At 37.5% G+C, this 26,344-nt stretch overlaps 1 protein-coding gene across 1 annotated transcript in view; it reads right to left on the bottom strand.

Moving 5' to 3' along the window:
* LOC145996413 (uncharacterized) overlaps positions 1–26,344 on the bottom strand; it is a 49,441-nt gene that overhangs the window by 22,630 nt on the left and 467 nt on the right. Inside the window, exons 2-3 of the mRNA XM_083132868.1 lie at positions 21,097–21,258; positions 15,111–15,616 (exon numbers count right to left, since the gene is read on the bottom strand). Of these exons, the coding sequence (XP_082988994.1) occupies positions 15,111–15,616; positions 21,097–21,258 (668 nt within the window). The remainder of the gene's footprint in view (positions 1–15,110; positions 15,617–21,096; positions 21,259–26,344) is intronic.

The following is a 26,344-nucleotide window of genomic DNA, read 5'->3' on the forward strand; positions in this document are numbered from 1 at the left end:
ATTCCATGGCAAGTCATAGTTTATCTTTTACTTCAGATGTACTGATATGTTTGATCACCTCCCAAGCTGGAGTTACTAACTTAAACATGGGTGCTTGTTTATCTGAATTTAAGTGTAGGTACCTTTAACCCTTAAGCTTCTGGTGTGACATGTGTGTCACATTTTGGTCAGGTCGCTAACTCTGGCATGGAACATTTTAGACTTTTGGAGCATACTGTACCTCAGGTAATGTTCAGAGATACAATATTTTGAGTGCTACATAAGTCTTCAGGAGGATTTTACATTTACCACAAAAAACAAGCATGGCTTTTACATTAGAAAATATTTCTTTCTACAAAAGTATCAGCAAAAAGTGCAAAATTCTTGACACAAGAATGGAACAAATACATCAGGCAATATGTAGGTATTATTTTGAACACTCGCATCCTGCCGTTGCACATGTGAGGATCCGACAAATTTCAGTTTTTGTATAAAAAATGTGTATTTACACTCATCTTTTTCTTCTTGGTAAATTGTTTTTTCGACCATAGGCTTATAGCATTCATACAGTGCATTTGAAAAGTCCCCGCACTCATACTTCAAAAAGAAAAAAGCTTCTAAGGCATTCATCTGAATTAGTTGTCAAGTCTGCCAGTAGTGATTGGTATGACCTTGAAGAACGAGTTTATGTTATGCTTAGAGCAGTGTAGAGCATTCCTCAGTGTGAGACGTACAATCACAGTTTGTCAACAATGCCTTTTAAGCACACCACCCACTGAGATGCGGAGAAACACTGAGTAATGTGGCAACAGGACTTCTGTTGTCTGCTTCCACTGAAATCAAATGGTGTAACGCCCACTACAGGAAAATGCGGGGAACAGAAGCAAGAAATTTCCATCCCAGAAGTCTGCAGGTTATGTTGAAGGTTATCACCCACTGAGACGTCAGAAATGCATCAGTTGGGTTCTGCTTCCGTGTCTCTCCACGTCTCAGTGAGCTTTAAGCTTTACACACACAGAGCGAATCACATGTTGGAAGCATATTTTCAGTACGTCATATGAAAGATGTGTGGAGAAATGGAGATGTCTATTTGCTGATGATCCCGCACCAGGTAAAACTGCAACGGAGGATTGTTTAAAATTTAGTTTCAATATTCTTTTTGTGTATTTCATCGCACGGAAAGTTGTATGCCATCTTGTCAGTGTGTTACCGACCTCAGAGATTGCAGTACTCCTCACATTTAGTTTACAAATTATTTTTTTTTGTATTTCAAGATATGAATGTATTCATTACATTGACAAGTTCAAAGAATTATAAGCAAAAAATTATCAAACTTTGAGTGCGGGGACTTTTCGAACGCTCTGTAGTTTCTGAGACAAAGTGCAAATTTAAAAATAAAAAAATTTAAAATAAAGTTTGCTTTAGTCCTCCTCCTACTCCTCCTCCTCCTCTTCTTCACAAATGGAAATTCATTTTTCTAAGACCATAGACTTATAGCCTAGTCTGTACTGAAGAAAACAAGGTATAGTTTGTAACTCTAGAAATCATAGTTTTTAAAAACCTTGCAGAATTTTAAAATTCCTGCCGAAAGCAAGCATAGCTTTCACATTAGAATGTTTCTTTCATCAGAAATTATCAATAACAAGTGTGCAATTCTTTCCCCAGAAGAATGGCACACATATCAGGCAACACACAGGTATAGCTCGACCACAAGGAAAAAACCTTCCGTCCAAAGCGTTCACGCAACTTCCCTGCCGTTATCGGTGTTCGGGGCAGTGTTGCCAGGTCAGATTTGAAAAATTCGGGAGATTGTTCCTTGGGAAACCAGAAGATCTGCTACAAAATCCGATGATCTAATAGTAGCGGATGAACAACATTCTTGGAGGCGGCATAGGCGTGTGCACTGGGGGGGGGGGGGGGAGGGGACATTTACAGATTTCTTCCAGTGAGGGGGAAACAATGTATATTTATCAAGCGGGTGAACGAGGCATATTACCCCGTAATAATGTTGCCCTCTCAGAAAATACCACTTGAGTTTGAAATTATCACGTTCCTACATCCCTATTATAATAATGGATGTAAATTACTGTGACTAAAATCAACTCATACATCTGAAATAATGGGTACTTTTGTGTCAACATTCATTTTCCAGAAGGGGAGGGGGGTGGCGACCATCCTTGCACTTCCTTCTGGACGTCCATGCCGCTATATAATTTTGTAGAAAATTAAATATTTAAGTATAGAATAGTATATTAAGGATAGAAAACTAAGTATTTTCAAGCCCATGAAAGTTCCAAGCAACTAAAGGGGGAGGGGTGCAGTATTCCTTTGTAACTGAACTATGCCGCTTCGTTCTCTAGCAAATTTCTTGTTATTAACACTCACATGCTTTATTCGTTATTTATGCTGCCTCTATGTTGCTGCATTATATATATATATATATATATATATATGCACATTATACACACACACACACATATACGTGCCTAAAATTACACTAAGGGAATTTTCGATGGTACCTGACACTATTTATGCCCGCTTGGTACCCACCAATACAATAAAACAGTGAGATGGAATGAGGTATTTCTTTACCGACTGAACATTTATCAAAGCTTTTGCTCTCCTAATCAGTGTGTCATTGTGTTACATTTAGATGTTAAAAGAGAAAATAATAAATTCTACGTACCTTTAATGTAACCTTTATACCATATCTGCATCGCTTGTTTCCGACTCCGAGCTGCTGGAATCCGAATCAGATGATTCCCCATTCAAAGATATAATGAGTTCATCAACAGCATCGTCCATTAAAGCATCATTTCTCCAGTACTCATTTTCAATTTTAATTACATGGTCGCAACACTTTTTCCACTTGTCCATTGAAAATTCTAAAAATAACTTTTCACAAAGTTGACATTTAATTTGCAGGGATTCAGATAGGAACTCACTAACTCTACCTTTTATGTCACCCCAAACAAGTTCGATAGGTGACAAGTCCGGATGATACGGTGGCAAACGCACAACTGTATGACCGGCATCAACGAACAGTTTGTTTATCTTGTAAGTTGGTTCTATTGGTACATGCTTAACTAATAGCATGAGCTCTGCCTTAGTTATAGGTTCTTGGAACGCAACATTGTTATGCCTAAGCCAGTCCATAATAGTTTGTTTATCTGGCTCTCCACGTGACATTTCACGGTCTTTCGATTAAAATCTTACGTGATGATTGACACCTTTTCCACTTAAATCCCATTCCTTTCAATAATTTTCAGAGATATTCCTTACCCCAATGAAGAATGTTTTCATCTTTCAAAAGTTTGTTAAGTTTGTTTAGAGAAGGTATTGTTTTCTTGTTAACGTAACATTCGTGTATTTTATGTCTTATAACACATTTTGCAAATTCGTCTACAACTATTTTCTTAATGTGACTCTTCTTTTTTCCAGTTGGTGTAGAAAATTTAAGTTTACCTCTTACCATGGCACTTTTTCCTTCTTCCAAAATACACTTCACACACGACTGAGATATCCCCGTCACTTCACTGGTCGACACGACAACGTTATACGTAAGGTTGTGGAGATCTTTTGCTCTCGTAAATGTTTTGCAACATTATAAACTATTTCCCGCGCTTGGCCCCTTAAAGGCCTTCCAGATGCACTAGACGAGCAGGAAGCCATTTAATAACTAAAACTATATCAAGTTCACAACACCTACGAGACAGAGACGAGATAGGCTGTGAATAAACTAGAGTCGCCAAGCAAAGGGTCACAGAAAAAGCCCCCTGCTAGAGTGGCGCGCATTGTTTACGGTGTAAACATCACAGATACTTTTGTAACAATGGTGCTCAACCCAGCACCCTGTGTTTGGCGAAAATAAACCGAAGATCTCCATTTCAGGAGTGGACATGTTTCAAACAAAAGAAAGTAAACTGCCCGAGGGAACCGACCAACATCTTTCATCTCTTCCGCATTTTCCGGTTAGAGGGTGCATGAAAAACACCCTCAAATTTGCCCTTTCTCAGCACCAACACAAGGGGTTTGCGATGCCTCTATTATCGCAAGGAATTTTTATGACAGGAAATGGTAGAAAGTTGTGTTCACAGATGAAGCTAACACATTTGTGCCTTTCCTTGTCGGCAATTTTGCACAATCTTTCAAGTCGAATGCTAACAATAACAAATCAATTTGCCTTCTGCTGGTGTTTGGTGTACAACTATCGATAGGGGTGGGCACGCGTCCTGCACCATAATGAGAAAATGCATTACGTATGTGAAATATATTTGGTGAATTAGACAGCATGTCTTCCTCAATAATTCAAGATAGCAACGCTTATGCTAGGGTGCCACCCATCTTCCCCATCTGCTAGAAATACACACACACACACACACACAAACACATACATGTATAACATAATTTGCCCACGCTACGAAGTCAGTGTTTCTACCTCATAAGGCAAGGACGTTTCACTGTTTTTGTGTCACATCATCCATTTCATCAGTTTTTCATTCATCCATATTGTCGTACTTACAGTAGACACACAAAAGCGACGTAAAATAACTAAAATAGAAATAGAGTTTAGGGTGGGATAAAATACAGCCATCTAAAAATAGTAATGTAGTAAAAGTAATAAAATAATGTCCTATCACAATTGAGTAGCGTTTGACATAATTTCACAGTTCAAACAGCATTTTTCATGGCTGAGTGGAGTTCCACTCCACATCCCCCCTCCATGTTCAAGTAAGATGAGCAGGAAACGTGTTTTTAAGCTGGCCATTGGAGGTTCCATAGCAATAGTTTATTAAGGAATTCTCCCGAGAAATCAATAGGCCTGGCAACGCTGACGTGAGCCGGCTGAATGTTCCTTCCCCCCTGCCCTTTCCCACACCCGCCGGCGCGATGTGCTTCTGCGCAGGTTTTTTTGCTTGTGGTGCCACTATACCATTTTGAACCCCCCCCCCCCTCTCGGTATTGCCTAAGTGGGGGTAAAATGAAATTCAAATTTCGTAACAAAAATAATTTTCTCACAATTTCTTCTTCTTCTTCTACTTCATAATTATTTTTTTTTACCATAGGCTAATAGGCTAGTTTGTACTAAAGAAAACAACATATAATTTGTAACTCTGGCATTCATAGGCTCCTATACTAAGGTGCAACCTATCTTGACAGTGACGTCGTAACAGCATTGCAAACCTACAGTGTTCATACTTTCACTGTCTGCACCCGGAAAAAAGAAAGACAAGGGAATGAAATTCAATAGATTAAGATACAAGGGAAGGAATTTCAAAATGTCACAATGAGGGGATTCTTGCAGAATATAATAACGTATAATAAATAACCATTAAAATGAGCACGAAACATAAACATAATAAACTGTACGAAACTGATTTGGATTCAGTTAATGAATGTGGGATGGCAACACACCTTCGAACGGCAAGTTCGCGAGACTTGAGCACAAAAATATAGTTCCTTACTTGAAGCACGTTGCATTGCATACAGTACATGGAAATGTATTACAGATGCTAGATTCTGAAAAACCTGTTGAAATGAACAGTATCCGGTACGATTGTTTTGCTGCATGTCCAAGCTAAAAAAAATATGCGTGGGTTCGTTGGCCCGAATCTCAGAGGTGGTTGCAGGTCGAAGTGAGGTTAAGGGCAAGTCTATCCTTGTCACGCGTCCTCAGCAAGCGAGATCTGGGCAGGGGTTACTTTAGATCGCTTTGTAGAGGGAAAACTATGAATAGTCATGTGGGAGGGGGTATGTATAAACGTATTCGTATTTGCTACGTACTTGTGTTGAAACTACGAGTTCAATTGTCACAAAAACGTGGGCAGGGCAATGGGAAAACCAAATTTCCAACAGTGGGAAAAGTGATTGATTGAGATCTTGATCCATAAGCATATCAACATTGAGGCGTATTTTGTACCACCTGGATTTGTATTAAGATAAGAAAGCATTTGTAGATGAATTACATGTATGAGACACAAGTTAATGTCGGCCTTCGGTCATTCTGTAAACAAAGCCTGGGAGGGCACAACAGTTGTTTCACATTGCAAGGATGTATTTAGGAAGGGGAGGGGGCATAGATTGGGACCTGCCCCGAAAGACTTAGCACGTATTAAAATTAAATATTTAAAATATAACTCTTTAGCATTTGTTATAAATCGATGGTTATTGAAAGGCAAGGAATTTCGCTCATATGGCTTCCAAAGATTTATGCACATTACTACTTGTGATGATGACAATGCATGAAATATTAATCACCAATTTCACTTTTCATCAATTCCAATAGGCAATTAAATGTGATCACAGTATAATTATTTTTGCCTAATACAATATGATTTGTTATAAATCGATGGTTATTGAAAGGCAAAGAATTTTGCTCATATGGCTTTCAAAGATTTATGCACATTACTACTTGTGATGATGATAATGCATGAAATATTAATCACCAATTTCACTTTTCATCAATTCCAATAGGCAATTAAATGTGATCACAGTATAATTATTTTTGCCTGATACAATATGATCTAAGTCCTTTTGTTGTTATTCAATAATTATTCAATTCTACGCATGTGTCTCTATTTGACATTAATTTCCTTGCCAAGGCTGTTGCTTTTTCACAAATTTTGACGATCTTAACTACACGTAAGTTACATAATGAATGGATGTTCTTATTCTATTCTTTTACCATTTTTTACCTACTTTATTCATGTAACAACAACAATGCAATATTAAATAATTTACATATTCAATTAATGTTATTTTAATTCAATATAATTATTCTAATTATATTATTATTATTATTGAGACACTTGGTCACACCCTCCCCGAAATGTATTTTTAGATACATGCCTGTCACATTGGTATGCTTTCCATCTAGGCTCAGAGTTCAGCCTTAGGCGAAAAAAGAAAGGTTCGTTGTTGTGTATTTAGGAAGCGAAGATGGTTTTGTGGAAAGTGTTTCTTTGTTATTTCATTTGAGAAAAGGTGTTGAGGCAGCGTTCTGAGATGTGGTTCGTCGATATTCTACCCAAACTGCAACCAAATAGCGTAATTGTCATGGACAATGGATAATCCTATCATTCTGTTCGCAATGGTACCAAACAATGTTTCGAGAAAAAATACATCAAGACTAGCTTTCGTGGAAGACTGGTAAAAACAAAGTTTACTTTATATTAGTGCTTTGTTTAATACACGTCTTCAAAACATTAAAAGTAATTTAGTTTCTCAGTCCAAATATATTTTTAATTTTGTAATTTGTTTATCTTTTTGTGTTCGTAATTCGTTAGTGCCAAGCATTGACATTTCTCCGCATGAAGATCAGCTGCACACAAGAACATTCCGCTCCTTCTATGTACTTTCCCTGCAGACTCTGAGACGCAAATGTAACGGAGAGAATTTTTCATGCTTGTCGCGGAGTGATACATCAAGTTGCAGTACGGTCCCAGCTGACGTCACTATCAAGATAGGTTGCACCAAGGTATACATATAAAATTTTATAAAACCCTTATGGCATTTTAAAATTCTCGCTGAAGACAAGCACAGCATTTGCATTAGGAAATATTTTTCTCTGTAAAAGTTATCAGGAAACAAGTACACAATTTTTGTCATGAGAATGTAACACATATGAACCACCACCGGCATTGCCTGTACGTGGCAGCCAGACAAAGTAACAAATTTGTAAAAAAAAGTTGTTGTTTTTACTTTTTTCTTTTTCTTCTACTAGTTGAAAAAGGAAATAGAGCTTTTGAAGATAAGCTCATAGCCTAACCTGTACTGAACAAAAGGAGCTAATATCTGTAACTCTAGCATTCATAGTTTCCAAGATATACATTTTTATTTAAAGCTCTGCATAATTTTAAATTTCCAGTTGGAAAAAGACTCGGTAATGTGTAATTCGGGAAAATCAGGCTCAGCATTTAGGGGTTATATCAGGATGTAGTCTTCTTAATATTTTATTTTTATGGAATAAAAATATGTCGCTATAAATCACGCACAAAATTCAGCATTGTAAAACTATGGAGGCGAATAGTAAAAAGCCTACATGGTAAAAGGTAAACAGTTGAATGCAGAAGTCCACATCCCATGCAGTGCTCAAATGCCGAAAAATGCGATTTTAAACCCATCATCCCGTACCAATTTATCCAATCTCATTGCTACAGTTAAAACAGCATTACAGATACTGGTTTCTCTTCATAACCAAGTTCATGCACACACAAAAATTATAATACAAAATACATACAAATATTTTCATATAACTGAAATTATCAAATAAATTGGAAATCAAATTATCACTTTTCACCTTATGACCTACCTTGGAATGCAATAAAGTAAGTTCATCAAACCCCCTGACAGCTGACAAGGGTGCATGCATCATTTCACCATTCTTGATGTTCCTGGGCCTTAGGCTGCAGTGCAGGTTAGTAGTGGGTAGAGTGCTGCAGCAAGGGCTATTTGTTCGAGTGTCTAATAGTTCGTAAGGATGACGCTAGACAGCGTACGTAATTGACAGGAGCGAAAAATGCTCGAACAGGCAAAATGAGCGGTATACGCTCAAAGCCCAGTAGCACACATACAACAGTAATTTTCCTGTTGTAGTGGGCCTTCAAATATGAATCATCAAGTGAAAGACACAGTGAAATTGAAACTTAAGTGAACATAGTCATCATCTCCATGTTAAAATGTAATTTAATCTATCTTACAGTCCCGCAGAATTAACTTAATAGAAATGGCTGCTGGTGCTGCTGCAAGAGTACCAACCTACAGCAAACGCTTGACTCTCACGCGAATCACGGGCAGTCGGCTGACAACGGGAGATGGGAGATTTGAAAAATAATTACATTGTGTAATGCAAATATCACTGTATTAAGAGGACACGCTAAGAAAATTATAAGTATTCTATCTTACACAATAAATGGATAAACAGTTTATTCTTGACCTTTAATCCGTAATTTGAAAACACCTGAGGTCATCATCCTTGGAGTCTCCATCAAGCTCTGTTATGTTGCAGTCGTCTTGTTCACTGTCTGAGGAAGAATTCGACAGAATACTTGACTCCCCATTATTGATGATGAAATTGTCAATATTTTCTTCGATGATACAGTCCTTCTCCCAATAAAATTTTTCCCATTTATGCGCATTCTCAACTGCTTTTCTCCAAACTTCAACTGATACTTATTGGAATGCCTCGTCAATGCGAATGCGTACACTTCGTTGTGTGAATGTGCAGTTCTTTCTTTTCTGATTTGGCTTTTATCCATGTATCGCGCTGTCGAAACAATTACACACAGACAGTCACTAATACACAAAATAAAAAATCAGAAAGAAAGCTCTATGCACTGACACTTCGCTTGCTTCACCAGTCACTGCATGCGAGTCCTTTCAAAAGTTTTTAACGTTTCGCGTGCCCGAACATTAGAGTTTCTGTTGGCCCATTACAGCGGGAAGTCTCCCGCTTTAGCCAATTCGAGTGCAGTTGCATCACTCACAGAGCGGCCATTTATCTCAAGTTAATTCTGTGGGACTGTACCAATACATAGACATATATGAAAATGAAATAGTTGATTATGGGCTAAAACTATCAGGGTGGATTTTACACATATATTTCTACGAATATTGTCTCATTGAAAAGAAATTTGATTCCATACATTCGAAGCGTGGGAGACTCAAATAACTATAAAGGGGGGAAAGTGGTCCTAAGCAGTTCTTTAGTAGTGCTTAACTTGCAACCTAAAAGTTGGGTGGTGAAGTAACCGAAGTATCAGTCGCGAAGAACTTTTTGTTCTCAATTATCTTAAAAAAAAAAAAGACTCATCTCTTTTGGCTTAAACTTAAGCAATAAAAAGATGTTTAGATCAGAGTCAATGAACTGCATCTCTTATACAGCATAACACTAATCTCACTTATTTTTTTTACAAATTACATAGAAAATATGATAAAGCCAATTGAATTGCATCCTTTGTGAATACTTTGTGTACAACAAGGCACATGTACTAGGGTTGGCACACTATTTTGAGCCAATACCAGTATTGCTCTCACCAACTGCTGCTGATATTGACATACTTGGTAATTCCATAATTTAAAGATATTCAAAATAGTTATTTGATTGATTGAGTTGTTGTTGTAAGCCCACTTTATGCACAGTAAGGATAATCGGGAGTGGAGCTACAGTTTAAAGTGGGATCCGAACCACTATGTGTCTCCACCGAGTATTGAACCCGGGACCCCTTGATTACAAGGTGGCAACGCTACCACTGCGACATCAGGGAAGCCCTCTCAAAGTAGTTATTAAATGTGGTTATAAAAGTACAGCTATACCATTTCTGTCTATTTCTTCCATATCCAAAAGTTGAAATATGATACTTAAGTTCGTACACTTAATTTCAGTCAAAAAAAATATATATCTATGTACTTTGTATCCGATGATAATATCTAGAAAAATATTCATGATCTGTTTGCAAACAGACATGATCAACTGGTTTGGGGTAGTGATGGATCAGTACTGATCATTGCTTGATGATTTGCCACCCACTACCCCAGATAACCCTGCACTGCAGCCACACCTGGAAATCCTATTCGCTCTTTTCAAACTACACACGTCAAACAAGAGAAGAGAAAAAAAAACATAAGAAACCTCAAATGTCAGATTGTAAATGAACATGACAGTAATAATTTAGGTCAGCTTTTATATATCAAAAAGCTCTACTACTTTAGGAATGGTAGGTTGACATTACGGTGTAAAAATCTCACAAAATTTTGTCTTCCTGGTTTATGATGAAAGGATATCAAAAACTTCTCAGTAATGCTTGCTGAGACTGGAGTGGCAGAATTTGAACAAGAAACCCTGTGAAAGAGGAAGAAGGGGTCGAGCTTTGATGGAAAATCCTTGAACAATCAAAAAGAATATTAACCGAGGATAATTGTAAAAGGTATTTTAACAATTGCCATATTATTTTTATAAAGAGGGACAGGGTGCAAATAATCACGAATTTTATTTCATTATCTTTTAGTAAATTTAATGCTGTCTTCAATGGCACTCAGCATTGGTCTGGATGGACTCAACACAGATTTTACCATCTGGATTCTTTCATAGAAACCTAGTTCAAATAAAACTTCCCAAAAACCAAATTAAGAAGTGGGGCTTGTCAGAAAGAGTTGTAAATTAGTGCTTTAAATATTTGTGACATCAACAATTGTAAACAGCTTAAGGGGAAAAGTTACAGTTTCAAACTGGTTGTACATTTATTTCAATATCGTCCGAATGAGCACTGCTACTACTACTACTACTACTACAAGAAACACAGTGTATGAGAAAGTAAGAATTTCTCCCCATGTATTTTTTTATGTTGATTATTAAGCTAGACACAATATTTGAAAATATGATGAGAAAGTATGAATTTCTCCCCATGTTTTTTTTTTATGTTGATTATTAAGGTAGACACAATATTTGAAAATATGATTAATAACAATTTTCAGAATCCCATGTATTCCTCATGACAACTTCAAGTTACGGCTAATCAAATGGAAGTTTTGACTTTTCTGCTGTCAATTAGATCCTCAATCTGTTTTCCTTCATTGATATCTTTTTCTATGCCATCCAAGTTTATTATTCCCAAGAGAAAAAATAAAATAATACTCCCACAAGTGCAATGCATTTCTCCTTGCCTTCTATGAAAATCGTGGCAGTGTTGCCAATACTGATGTGCATAAAACAGCTAAATTCCACCTTAAAGGGAGTTAAAACTGACTTTCAAGGAGCTAGTTTTACAAAGGTTGGACAAAGTGCCTCCTAGGGTAATTTTAGGTGTTAAGGGGTGGGAGGTGCATCTAGATCTGGTAACATCACCCATCAAATCCACCGATGGTCGTATGAAATCGAAAATAAATGATTCCGGGATAACAACATTATGTCATCTTCATGTCAGCTACAGCACAATAAGAAAGTAGCTGGAGAGGTAAGAAGGGGGTGGGGTAACACAGCCAATTTAACAATATCACGTCACATGCAAAATGTATACTAAGGGCAAAAGTTGGTCTATGTGGGCCGGAGCAATAGTGGGGCATGAGGGTGGATGCCCCAGTTCACAGCCAAATGAGTACACGAAAGAGCCTTGTCGAAATCATTCCTCATGCTCTTAAGAAATGTTCGGGGGGGGCACTTAGTTGAGCTTACTACTACAAATAAGTCAATAGTCATTTTCACAAAATATGCCACACTGTCGGTTGTGGTATGCTGACTTCCCTTTGAAATCATTCTATAAATGGATTATTCTATAAAAAAAAAAGTATGTGGGCCATTCAATATCAAATCAACAAGCCACACAACTTGACCATCACCAATTTCAACAAAATTCACAGAATGGATTATATCTATAGTGATACGAAAAAAAACTTAAGATTTTTCAGTTGCTCAGTTTTTTGTGTAGGATGTAAAAAGTCAAAAAAATGCAAAAAAGTAAGGTGCGGGTAATTACAAAAGATCATTTTTCTCAGCTCCTATAAGAGATACAGAGTTCAATTTGGTTCCATTTTAAAGCTCTTGGAATGGGCTTTCATATGACATGTCACTTGGCAAGGTTTTGTGACATAATTCAAGGTCACCAAAAAAAATTATGACGACCTTGTGCTATATCCAAAAAAAAAAACCTGAAAAAAATATTTTTTGCTTACTAATGTGTTGTACATGTGGTAACATTTCATAATGGGATTGCAATGGGATCATATTAAAAAATAATTTTAAAACAATTAGGTACAGCTGAATATTGCAATTTTTCCCTCTCTGTGGCAATTGTTAATTCACATTCAATCAATGAAAACCCTCCCCTCCCAGTCTTCCTTTTAGTTTGACACAATATGAAAATACAATATAATTAACATTTAGGAGTGGGTGACTGTCACTTGATGAGGTAGCATGTCATGACATGCACTCCTAGTGTCAGCAAAAGAATACATGTTTCATCCTGTTCAGACAAGCAACATTCCGTCTGTGATCATCTCTTGGAACAAAAGGTTCAGAGGTGTACTGCCCAAGAGGATCTTTGTTTTAGCTCTACCCTTCTGGAGAAAAACAACTTAGTTTATCACTGCCTTGGACCAGAGTTCAGTGACCAGCATGGAACCATCAACTTCAACAGCTTCAAGTAAAATGTACTGTTGCAATCCATTTGAAAAGTCAAGTCATAATTCCTTCAAGAAAAACCTAAGAACTGTAAACAAGAGCTTGGTGCAAACATGTACTTTTCTTAAACAAGGTTACAAAATTTGTGATACTTGCCACAAACAGTTCGAAGCATCTGCTAAAAAGAGACATAATTTAAAATCTAGTACTGATGAAGAATTTCAACAATTAGATCCTTTGTTTACCCCGAGAAAAAGATTAACCTCTAAATGCTCTGAACAAAAGTTTGATAGCTTTTAATGAAACAGCTATTCAGAAAAGACGATTATGTGAGAAGAAATACCTTCAACAAAAGCTTAAGAAAGCAGCAGCAGTGTTCAAAAGCAGAGTATTGAACATAGATTCAGACCCTGAACATGAAATTATCAACCAATTGAAGGAAAAATTTAATACTACAGATGATAAGAGCATCAGGATGCAAATATTGACAACGCTCCCTAAAAGCTGGACTTTGAAAGACATTCAAGATGAATTTGGAGTATCAGACTACATTGCAAGGAAAGCTAAAAGCCTGGTTAAAGAAAAAGGTGTCATGTCATGTCCTGATCCTAAACCTGGTAAAACTTTAGATTTTGAAGCAGCAAAAACAGATATATCCACTGCTGAAAATAGGATTTTCCAAGTTATGTGAACTCAGTCCTAAGTACTGTGTTCTTGCAGGTTCAAGTGGAACCCACAGTGTTTGTGTATGTACAATGCACCAAAACCCAAAACTTATGGTTATGCATTGTAGGATGAAAGAACTGATGGAAGGTGATAGACCAATTAAGTCTTACAAAGATATTATGATGTATGTAGTGTGTGCTAATCCAACTGAAGCTTGCTACTTTGGAGATTGCAAAAACTGTTCTGGGTGTGAAGAAGTCAAGGGAAGATTGAAGAAGCTTTCGAGCTCAACTGCATTCAAAACATCACCTACAAACAGTGGATAAAAGTTGAAAAAAGAACATCTCGAGACATTAGTCAAACCTACTGAAGAATTCATCAGTATACTCGTTTCTTGCTAGTCAACAGTCCAGTTACCTAACCCATCTGAAGCAATCTCTGAAAGAAGGTGGCTATCTTGTAATCTGCGACTTCGCTGAGAACTGTTCATTCATTCTCCAGGATGCAGCCCAAGGTTTCCACTGGAACAATGCCCAGGCAACAGTTCACCACTTCACAATCTATTTCCAAGATCCAACAATAAAAACATTGATGCATACATCTCTTCTCATCATTCCTGACTGCCTCACTCTTGACATAAATCTGAAAAGTGCATTTATTTTTGTTGATCTGACATGGAACGACCCACGTACATACTTCTAGAATATGGTTGAACAGGTGAATCTATTTGTGCTTAGTAAAAACCATGCATTTCATTGTGTGGTTCACAATGGTCTATATTTTACAAACTTGAATATCTGTATAAACAGCAAACCACACAGTTGTATTTTGTTTATACAAAAAACAGGCAAAATAGCCAACACTGATGGGAATTAGTCCAAGTTTGTAAAAATTAATAGAAAAGTTACAAAAGCAAATATGTGCATATTAAATGCCCCATAAAATTTTGATTAAGTATTATGATAAATTTCAAACTTTCACGTTAATAACTGGGTCTGAAACTTTTAAGCAATGTGAAGTAGAGCATGTAAATTCACAAAAAATTCCATCAAATGGCAGAAAATTTTAAAGAACTATAAATTTCAAACTAGAGTTGATATTCCTAAAATGAAAAAAAAAATGGGTTATTATATTTATCCACAGATATCACACACCAAATTTCATCCAAATCTGAGATGGTGGGGTGGATATCTGGATGATCTTGTATGGAATAACCCACTACCAATGCAGCATTGGTGACAATATTCAATAAATTAATTGCATTGTAACTCGTACGTAATAAGGTCCAATTTTGAACTTTAGTACTGTCATGTTCGCTTTCAATCCTTGTACTAAAATTTCCTTCACCTACCTTTCTCCAGGATCTGTCCCTTGGCCTTCCACTTCTTCGGTGATCACTGCATTCTTCTTCCTGTCCTCGTCATCACTTAATACTAACGCATCATTGTCACTATCCTCAGCAGGCACTTTCTCCACAAATTCTTTACAGTCATACAGATAAAATCCTTCACTTTCAGAAACATTCTGTTCACTAGGAGCTTCCTCACTTGTGCTTTCAAAATGCATCAATTTTTCATCACTCTCACTTTCAACTTTATCAACTAAAGTTTCATCAATGTACTGACTGGATAAATTGATGTCAACATTAGGAGGCTCTTCGAATGATTTGGTTTCAGTCTTGACACACGACTCGTCCGGAAGACAAACATTCTCCAGAGATGATTGTTCACAAACTAATGAATCAGCACTTTCCATTTCAGACTTTATTGTTGTCACTTCTGGAAGAGGGAAACCCATATCAGATACTGGAGCAGGCACAGTTTCTTCACTACCACGAGACGAGGATGCAGAATGATTCTGAAATACAACCGTAAGGTACATAGATTTTATGATATTGCCTTTTCACATATAAAACAACCCTTCCCTCTTCCTACAGAAATCACTATCCTAATGCAGCTTATACTGCAGGAGGTCTTAGAAAGGTCGCTTCATTGGCTAAAAACAGATGTCGCTCGCACACTGTTGCCGATACTCTCGTGCCGTCTGCTCCTCAGCCAAACAAACAGGCCGGCCGAGGTAGCAAGAGACAGAGGTCACTCATCCTTCCAGAAGGGAGCAGCCAGCTAGCTGTGGCAACCACGCTCGCTCGTTCGCGAATCTGATTGGTTCTCGCAGACAGACCCCGATATTGTCGTCTGCTGCAAGCCCACAAAGTGATCTTTTTAAGGCCTCATGGAGTATAGAAGCCACCAACAAATAAAGGCTGCTTCAGTGTTCCCAGGCACACCTCAATGGTGAATGAAGGACAACATTTATCCTCCACAACATAAGATTGCATCTGCACTGTTTATTTGTTTGCATTTGCTTGGTATGAAGGCTATCAGTCAATATCATGACTCCTCAGTAATATTTTTTCCTACACCAAACTAACTAACTCCCTAGCCTTCTTAAACCCGAAGGTTCATGGCTGCAGCAACACAGGCCTTCCATCTTTCCCTATCTTGAGCAAGTTCTATATACTCTTTTCCATCTCTACCGATTTCCCTTAGGTCCATCTCAACGTTGTCCCTGCATCTTCGTCTTGGCCTTCCTACAGGTCTCTTACCATCAGGTTTCCCAACAAGAATCCTGTAAACTCCTCTTTCCTCCCTTTCCTACTTCTAAACGTGCGGTTAACTTCTCGCTTTATTCTATTATAATTGTTTAGATTTGAATCATTAGAGTTATTTAACCACCTAAGTCTAGCCTGATTTCTTATTTCTATTAGATTATGACATTCATTATCAAACCATGGCTTACTTTTTCTTGGTTTATGGTATCCTATACTTTCTTTAGCTGCTGATTCTATTGCATTACGTATGTGCTCCCAATTCTTATTTACGTCTGTTTCATTTATATTTTCAACATCATTTAAATCCTGCAAAACATCAAATCTATTTGACAGTTTAATTTGGTGATCTTTCTTAATTCTTTCATCAGTAAACTTTCCTGTATCAAATTTTATAACTTTTAGATTTTGTTGCTTATGATTTATCTCTGAGAGTCTTTCTCTTAATTTAGCAATTACTAAATAATGGTCACTGGCACAGTCAGCACCTCTATGTGTACGAACGTCAATTATACTAGTATGCCTTCTCTTATCAATGAGAATATGATCTATCTGATTTTGAGTTTTACCACCAAGACCAGGTATGTTTATGGATATCTTTATGTTTAAAAGTGGTACTTTTCACAATTAAATTGTTTGAGGTTGCAAAAGTAATCAATCTTATACCAATATCATTACTTAATTCATGAAGACTTTCTTTACCAATTTACTTTTCCTACACCAGATGTTACAATGAACACACACACTGATGCACAGGTTGATATTTTGTCTGCTAGAGTGCACTGTCATGCAGCACAATGTACTCTGGGAACCCATTCTCTACAGCAATTATGGGACTGAGTTACGAGGGTGCATGGGTTGTTTTTACAGAAAGTGTAGTTCATTCCCGGAGTGAGAGATCTCAGGTGGAGTTTTCAGGCAACATCCCAGCTCCAATTATCACCAAACCTCTAATCTAAGAGGCTCTGATGAATCTGGGGGAAGGAGTACTGGCTGGAGTCTCATGCTGATCACTTCACCTTGACTATGGCTACCTATTAGGCAGCAGATGTTGCCTATAGTGGATGTCAGTGTAGGAACCGAGCACTTCGATGTTTCTAGAAATTTTGAGGGAGTCGCATTTCCACCCCTCGCAGGTCATAAACAGGCAGGGTTGGTGTTGCCATTGCATCCCAACAATGTTTCCAGCTTGTGTAGTTTGTGACCAGATTGAAGAATGACCGCTTGTGTGGCAGTAAACTGCATATATGCAAACAGTTACAATCAGAGCCAAACACATGTTAAAATAAGTATAATGCTGGCATGATGCCTATGTAGATTATCATATCTCCGGGCAAGTAGTATTATTTGCAACAAATAAATTTTAAGTTTATACTATTGAGACAGCCTAAAACATGCAACGTGTTAAAAGTAATCATCTTCACAAACTGTACAGTTTTTTCAGTCATATATTATTTTTCTTGATTTCGTGAAAACCGAATTTGAGAATCCCCCTTAACAAACGATGCCTCCCTGATGGCACAGTGGTAACATTGTTGCCTTGTAATCAAAGGGTCCCACGTTCGATACCCGGTGGAGGCACATAGGGGTTCGGATTCCATTTTAAACTGTAGGTTCAGTCCTGATTAGTGTTACTGTGCATAAAGTGGACTTAAAACACAAACTAAACTCCTTAACAAACTTTTCGATGAATCAAAAATTTAAACAAGTGAATACATTTTTGTCATTTTGAGGTAAATTAATTTTTTGGGGCTATTTTTGGTTCACATGAATCTGCCTCACGCAATAAGTTTATTTTATTGGGTCAAGTTAAATAGCCAACCATTGCAATAATTTTACTTTTTAATTTTGATTTGTTGTTTTAAATCCACTTTATGCACAGTAAGGCTAATCAGGACTGGACCCACAGTTTAAAGTGGAATCCCAACCACTATGTGTCTCTACCCCTTGATTACAATGCGAGGACTCTACAACTGCACCATCGAGGGGGCCCTACCAACCCTTGCAATAAGTCACTGGAAAGACATATATGTGTGGTTACACAAGCAACTAAAGAATAATTATATTCTTGTGGTAAGGAGTCATTGTCATTTAACGAACATTGTTGAATTATTCCATCACCATTATTGAAAATATAGTACCATGCAGAACTTATCAACTTAAGAACGGCACATCGATTGCTTAATGAGGCATTTTCCGTGTGTTGCAAAGCAGGTTCAGTTTTTGGAGTATTACAATGTTTTACACAGTCCGTTTGAATAATTTTGTGAATATTGATGTTTTATCAGAGGGACCACCCCTGGCTGTGAGCAGAGCGTTACGGGAGAGTGACCTGAGTGTTGCTTGAGAGTAGATGTGAATCAAGCCTTAATGTAACAAAAAACAAGAGAGCACTTAAAAAAAGTGATTAACAAAATGCCCACCACTTACCACTGGTAGCAACAATGAATCACGGAATCTGATAATGACTTTATACCTGCCTCTACACATGACATGTCAAATTTCCTCAGAGTGACATGTGGTGGCAGCAATATGCTGCAGTAGTCTTACTGAGTAGTGCACTCTGAAAAATGTTCAAATGAAAGGAACTAATTCTGTACATCAAAATTCAAATTGTATGTGGAAGAAATGCTGCAAAGTGTCACAAAGCACTTGTGCAGGTGCAGGCTTGTGGTGATGAAGCACTTCGATATCCAACATTGGTTCGCCATACTAATTTGCCAACACTGTGAAAATTCTGACAAGCACCCAGCAACACTTAGGTGGTGCATCTCGTTGTCTACAACTACAAGGTCGTTCTCCTTTGTCACTGTGAACAGTGGGTATTACAGTAACATTCTGGGTATGTCCAGTGTTATGTCAGAAATGACAAACTTCTTGGAAGACATCCGATTCTGCTGCACCATAGCACCAAGGAGTCATGGTGCAAATTTAGTGGGCCCACTGGTTGAGTAATGAGGTTCGGAAGTGCTAGAAGATCCACTACAGTGACATCAATGACATAGTGCACATCATAGGCTGGTACTTCAGTCATATATAGAAAAATTAGGGATGACTCGATATGAAATTTACCAATACCGATAACCAATGTTCGACTCATCCCATATAAAATTTTACATGATCCTTGAAGAATCTAAATGCTTCATTCATCTCCTTAATAAGTGTGTGTTACCACATGACTGCAATCCAAAAGAAGCTGCATATTTAAAGATTTACTTTCAACAAAAGTATGGAGATTGTATGTTTATATCCCATAAAAATTATGACAAAATGGCAGAATATTGCAATACATTATTAGATATTTATAGATACATTGGATGCAGTAAAATTATCAGTAATTTTATTGATAAACCGATATGCCTATATTGGCCAATACCAATAGTGTACCAATTAATCTGTCCCATCCCTGGAAAAAATGTTTCTGCTGACAGCATGAGATTATTGCCAGAACTTTTGGCAATATGTGCTACATTTGGCCAAAGACTATGCAGTAATTTCATCCTCCACAATAATATAAGTAGTCAGTTAAGAGCATGTAATAACTTTCTTTAAAATGATCCTCACATATTTCACAATAGACAACTTTCTCTGGCACTGTGCAGAAATCTCAAGCAAAATGGCTAGTCGAAAATACATTTGCAGGTTCAAAAATACATTTACTAAGTGATTGATCTGATTTATTTTACTTCACTTTCCTGTGGCTGATTGCGAAGATGGGGATGAATGATGATATGATGACATTGATGCTGATGCCTAGGCCAAGGCCGATGTGCTAACCACTCTGCCACGGGGGGGCAGCTATTCATATAATAGATATGTTAATAGGATAAGAAAGAGCATGGGCTGGTTGACACATTAATTGGTTAATAACTTCTGTGGTTCATTGTGTACTCCTTCAGCGTTACACAAATGGAAAGACAGTGGTGGACTTTCCCCTCGAGACCATGCGTGCTGCGATTGATGACTGTCCTCCGAAACTTCGGGCCTGTGTGAAGGCCAGAGGTGGCCATTTTGAACAGTGATTGGTGCTCTGTGTTGACAAGACTTGTACCTTTGTAACATCCAAATATTAATACATTAGCTTGCTTACTGTGCCTGTAGTTCATTACTAACTTTGTAACAGAATTTATGATATGACTAGGTATATTTCATTCTGAATGTAATTTCAAAAAGTTTACAATGAGGTCCATGTTGCGTACAAAAATGAACGAATGAAAGATTTGATTTATTTTACTTCATGTTTCTGCCACTTTGGATAATTGCAAAGATGAGGATGAATGGTGATACGATGAAGTGGATGAAGAACATTGCAAACACACATGGACGACAACACAATTCCTACAGAGGATTATACTGGCTAGAGGTTCAAGTGCTAGAGCCTCGTTAGTCTGCAACAATGCAGACTAGAGTCTGCTATGCGTAAGCAAGGTTGTCATTTGGATGTCTTTGGAAAAGGTCACCTCCTACATCCACAAAAATGCATTGCTATTCAAAACATTGAGGAGAATAGAGTAATAAAAAACAATCTTATACACAAAAGCCCAGAAACCCACATACCACCTTCTTTATGGGCCTTCACGAAAGAATACATGATTCCATTCTTAGTAATAGCAGGTGTAAAAATTTTAATTTTTAAAAATGAATCTATGTATTACCACGCCATGAACAAATAAAGTATGACTTACTTTTACACATGCCACCATTTGTTCAAGTATAAAATTATCTTTACCTTAACACTCGACTTCCTCTTGCGCCCCTTTTCTGCAGACGACAGGTATTCCTTGAGAAAGTCTTCAGATTCATGACACATGTTGTGGAAATCCTGGAAATCTTCTAGCTTGTCTACACACAAATAGCACACAAACTTTGGCAAACTGTCATCCTCTGTAACCTGAGATGGCGAAAATTGAATTCATAAGTAGGGTTGGAGCATGGGTATTTACAAACTGTGTAGGTAAATAATAGGTATTTATGAAAATGTTATTTGCCTACCCCAAAAGTAGATATTTATTACAAATTGCATATTAAATGTCAGACTTCGAAACTCCAATTACTTGTGGTTACTTTTGCTATAGATAGGGTTATAGGAAATGGATATCTTAAAATACATAAGAAAATAAACCAAGTGAAAGAAAAATGTTGGTTTCAATATAAGAAAAATGTGACCCCTTTTGGGTACTAATCTGATATTCCCCGGACAGATTTCTTCATTTTTGCAGAAGAAACTACTGACGGTAATAAGTTCCTGTAGCATTGTCTAACATCTGGAAGGTGTCTTGTGTGGGAGAATAGCCTTTGGTGCATACACTTTCGTACATCATCACGCATCGTGATTGTGTTTTGTTCATGTTCATTGGGTATCCAGTGTTTCGAACTGTCTGTGTTTGCAACGAAAGTTAGAAACATGACGTGTCGTGGTGAAATTTGTACCGGGTGTGGAACATCCAGTGGATTTTTTAATTGAACATGGGATCTTGAAGAAAGGAAAGGAATGTCCAAAATGTGGCAGTGAAATGTAAGCTACTCGTTTGAAGGAATGGGCTGTGGGTATATGCGTGTTCAAAGAGAGTCCAGGGACGTGGGAAGTCACGGTTTAAAAGAGTTCCGTGTAGATTTGAACAGAAAACAGATTTCTTCAAATTTACAAGTTTAGGGCCCATTTGCGGGCAGGTGACTCCGGCCAATTTCTAACATGCCTTTAACAGGGACTCTATAGAGAAAGCCAGGTAGTCGGAGCTGAAGCAGGGTTACGGTAGCAGCATGTCAATTACCCAAGGGGCGGAGATGGGAATCTGTGGGAATTTTAGACTCAAAAATTTCAAACGAAAATAATTTTTTAGTTCAAATTTCCCACCGATTCCGGGACGGATAGCCCCACGAATCATTACAATTTTCTTCGTAAAACAATGTGAAAAACTTTTTAAAAAAATTAGATCAGATGAGCTTTTTTCACGAGTATTTCTTTGGTTCTGAAGGTTGAAACACTGCATAACGAATCAAAATCAACAAAACACAAGCACTACGTGCGATTATCTAGGAAGGTGTACGCACCATATTATGTCTCAGGCAAGCGAAAAGACTACAAGAAAGAAGTACTCGTAATGTGAAAAATTGCAATTACTTTTATTAAAAGAACTTGAATACACCTTAAAGAATGTTCCGCGAAGCAGATAGGTAAGTACGAATGTCAAAAGAAGTTATAGGTGTCCGGGGAATACCAAATTTTTACCCTGGTATCTATGTCATAGAATCTTACTGATTGATTATTTAATGCATAGTTTCTAGAGAATGATTTTTAGCTTCCATATATTTCTATAATCCCATGTAGTTGGCTGCACTTTTTGACTAGATTTGACTCTGTTTGCACCGTAGCATCTTGTTGGTTGCACGGTGCAACACCAAGTCGTCTAGTTCGTTGATGTGGAGTCAAGTAGTGTATTTGGTGTCTGCATCGGTAACGGTTCCTCCGATTGTTTTATGATTTCGGTAATTATCCGATAACGCCCGAACACCTCTCACTCGTTTATTTAATTAATTTTAGCATTGATACTTACCTATTCAGCATTGCGGAAGATTCTTTAAGGTGAGGTTATGCCTTTTTCTATAAAATAGTGTCTACTTTTCATATTACGAGTCATTATTTGTCTTCCTTGCGTCTGCTTGGGTAACAGACAATATGGCATGCACTCATCGTGGATCATCAAGCGTCTGCTTGTGTTTTGTCGATTTGGAGTGGGTATGCATTGTTTCAACCTTCTTAACAGAAAAATACCTACTTTCGTGTTCATTATGTTATCACAAACCATTGACGGATAGCCCCCAAAAAACATTCACGATAGCCCCACAAACCATTGATGGATAGCCCCACGAACCATTGATGGATAGCCCCAAAAACCATTTACGATAGCCCCATGAACCATTTCCAGCAAGGTTAGGTTAGGTTAGGTAAGCATAGTTAAAAAAAAAATCTCGTAAAAAAAAGGCACGTTTGGAAACAATGGCGAGACCGTGTGACTTTCGATGCTCACGCCATCTGCACATACATAATGCAAACAACGGCATAATGATACAGAAAATGCAAGTTCCTTACGTAAAAAGCGATTATTTCTTGTTCTGCATCATGGTATGGTAAAGTTTTCAGTTTCCTTGAAAGAAAATACGGTAACAGTTTCATACATCGGAGACACATTTCTTCAATTTTACACAAGAAACTGCTTATGGAAATGAGTTTTTCAAAGGTTTACAACGTTTGTCGAGGTATTTTCTTTCATCTGGAATATATTTAACCAGGAAATCATGTATTTTTCAAGAGAAATATCACAGCGACGCACAATTGACGTTGCTTTCATTTGCTTGCCCTACCACAACCGGATGCTGCGTACGTTTGATGACGTCAGTCCCGTCAGTGTTTCAACCCCCTTTTTCTTTTTTTACTATGCTTGCCTAACCCAACCAAACCTAACGTAACCTTCTTGGAAATGGTTTGCGGGGCTATCCGTGCATGGTTCGTGGAGCTATCCGTCAGCTACCTGTGCATAATGTATAATTTTCACCGGTGACGAACACTATAGTAGGTATTTTTCGGTAAAGAAGGTTGAAACACTGCATAACCATAACGTGAATCAATATGTGCCCACCATACTGGGTGTTCCGGAAGCGAAGAAAGGAATAAAAAAAAAGCACTCGAAATGTTAAAAATTGAGTTTGTTTTCGAGTAAAAAGCATAATGGCACCTTGAACTATGTTCCGCAATACACAATTGGTAAGTACGAACCACGTGAAACACAAAATATGCGATTTTAATATGTCTCCGATCTATGAAATTGTTACCGAAAATACCTCAAAGAACTTCGACAATCCTACAGAAACTGATTTCAGTAAGTAGTTTCTCCTGTAAATTTGAAGAAATACGAGCGATATCGGATATTTACCATGATTTCTCTTAGCACAAAGACTAATTATCGTAGAATTTTGGAATTCATTGTCACACGAAATTTGAACCTTCCTTAAAGTAATGAGGGTACCATTATAGTATGGGCGAAACACCTATGAATCATATATTTCGGGCTTTTTTACATTGCTAACGTACTATTTTGGAATGTGGAACATTTCCTAAAGTGAAATAATGCATCTCAATGTCTATTTATTAGATTTACGAGTACTTACTGTTACTTCTTATTTCGATTCTGTAACACATTATGGCGATAGCGTACTGGTTCAGAGCACATTGTGCAAGTGTTTTGTCAATTTATGCAGTGTTGCAACCTTGTTCACTGGAAAATACTAACTTTCGTGCCCAGATTTGAAATTATGCTAATAAGTCGCAAATCATTGATGCTAGCCTCAAAAACCATTGATGTTAGCCCCACAAACCATTGACATTAGCCCCAAAAAACATTCACGTTAGCCCAAAAATCATTCACGTTAGCCCAAAAAACCATTCACGTTAGCCCCAAAAACCATTCACGTTTGCCCCAAAAACCATTTTCCGTAAGGTTAGGTTAGGTTAAGTAAGGTTAGGCAAGCATAGTTAAAAAAAATTAAAAATACTTGAAATGTCATGTTCTAGTGAAAACACGGTGAAGCTGAAACACTGACTATGGGGTTGCATCATCTTAACACACGGAACATTGTACTCTTGTGCAGAAAGCAAATGGCGGGAGCAGAAATAGTGTGTCGGACAGAGATTTTCGCATTAAAATGTATCAAAACTACATTCACGAACTTCCACAACGATACAGAAAATGATTTCCGTAAGTACTTTCTCCTGTAAGTTTGAAGGAATCCATTTCTCCCATACTATAATGTTACCAATACCATAATGAGCACTGTTTGGACTCAATTTTTTTTTTATGTTGAAAAAAAAACTTGAAAATTACCTACGCACTTTTTATGGACAAGATATTCTCCGTCGACAAGCGACAGTAAATATTGTAGAAGCGTGGGAATGAATGTAGAAGTAAATCGGAACCTTAGTAGAATGCATTAAGGGACTTTATTTTAATGCTAAGGGAACCTAACCTAACCACGAAAGCATATATTGAACAAAACCTTAAGTAATCGCTAAAACTCCGCAGTATGTGTTAACAGATGTACATCGAATTCGAACCATGTAAAAATTTGGGTAAATATGCGATATCGCCCGGATGGATTTCTTCAAATTTACAGGAGAAAGTACTTACTGAAATGAGTTTCTTTAGCATTCTGGACGTTCTTGGAGGTATTTTCTTTCACGGGAAACTAAAAACTTTGTATTTGAACGCTGCCGAACAAGAATTAATCACTTTTTACGTAAGAAACTTGCATTGCCTGCCATATTATGCCGTTGCTTCCATTGTGTGCGTGCAGATGGCGAGAGCGTCGAAAGTCACACAGTCTCGTCACTGTTTCCCAACGTGCATTTTTTTACGAGAATTTTGTTTTCTTTTTTTTAAATTATGCTTACCTAACCTAATCTAACCTTGCCAGAAATGGTTTTTGGAGCTATCGTGAATGGTTTTTAGGGGCTATCCGTCAGTGGTTTGTGATGACATAATGAACATGAAAGTAGGTATTTTTCGGTTAAGAAGGTTGAAGCACTGCATACCCGCTCCAAAACGAGAAAACACAAGCACGGCGCGATGATCCATGACAAGTGCATGCCATATTGTCTGTTACCCAAGCGGAACAAGGAAGACAGGAAGACAAATAATCACTCGTAATATGAAAAGTTGACACTATTTTATGGAAAAAGGCATAACTTCACCTTAAAGAATGTTCCGCAATGCAGAAAAGGTAAGTACCAGTGGTAAAATAAAGGAAATAAATGAGTTAAAGGTGTCCGGGCGTTATCGCATATTTACCAAAATTTGCATTCGTAACATGATGAAATCGCAATAAGACAAAAAGAACTTGGGCCCAATGGGGTAATGGATTCTTGTGTACTGAACCCCAAATATTGGCAAGGTTAGATAAGGAAATGTTCCCCGTGCCACAAA

Source organism: Lepisma saccharinum, chromosome 12, assembly GCF_977018435.1.
Source record: "Lepisma saccharinum chromosome 12, izLepSacc3.1, whole genome shotgun sequence".
Taxonomy (NCBI): Eukaryota; Metazoa; Arthropoda; class Insecta; order Zygentoma; family Lepismatidae; genus Lepisma; species Lepisma saccharinum.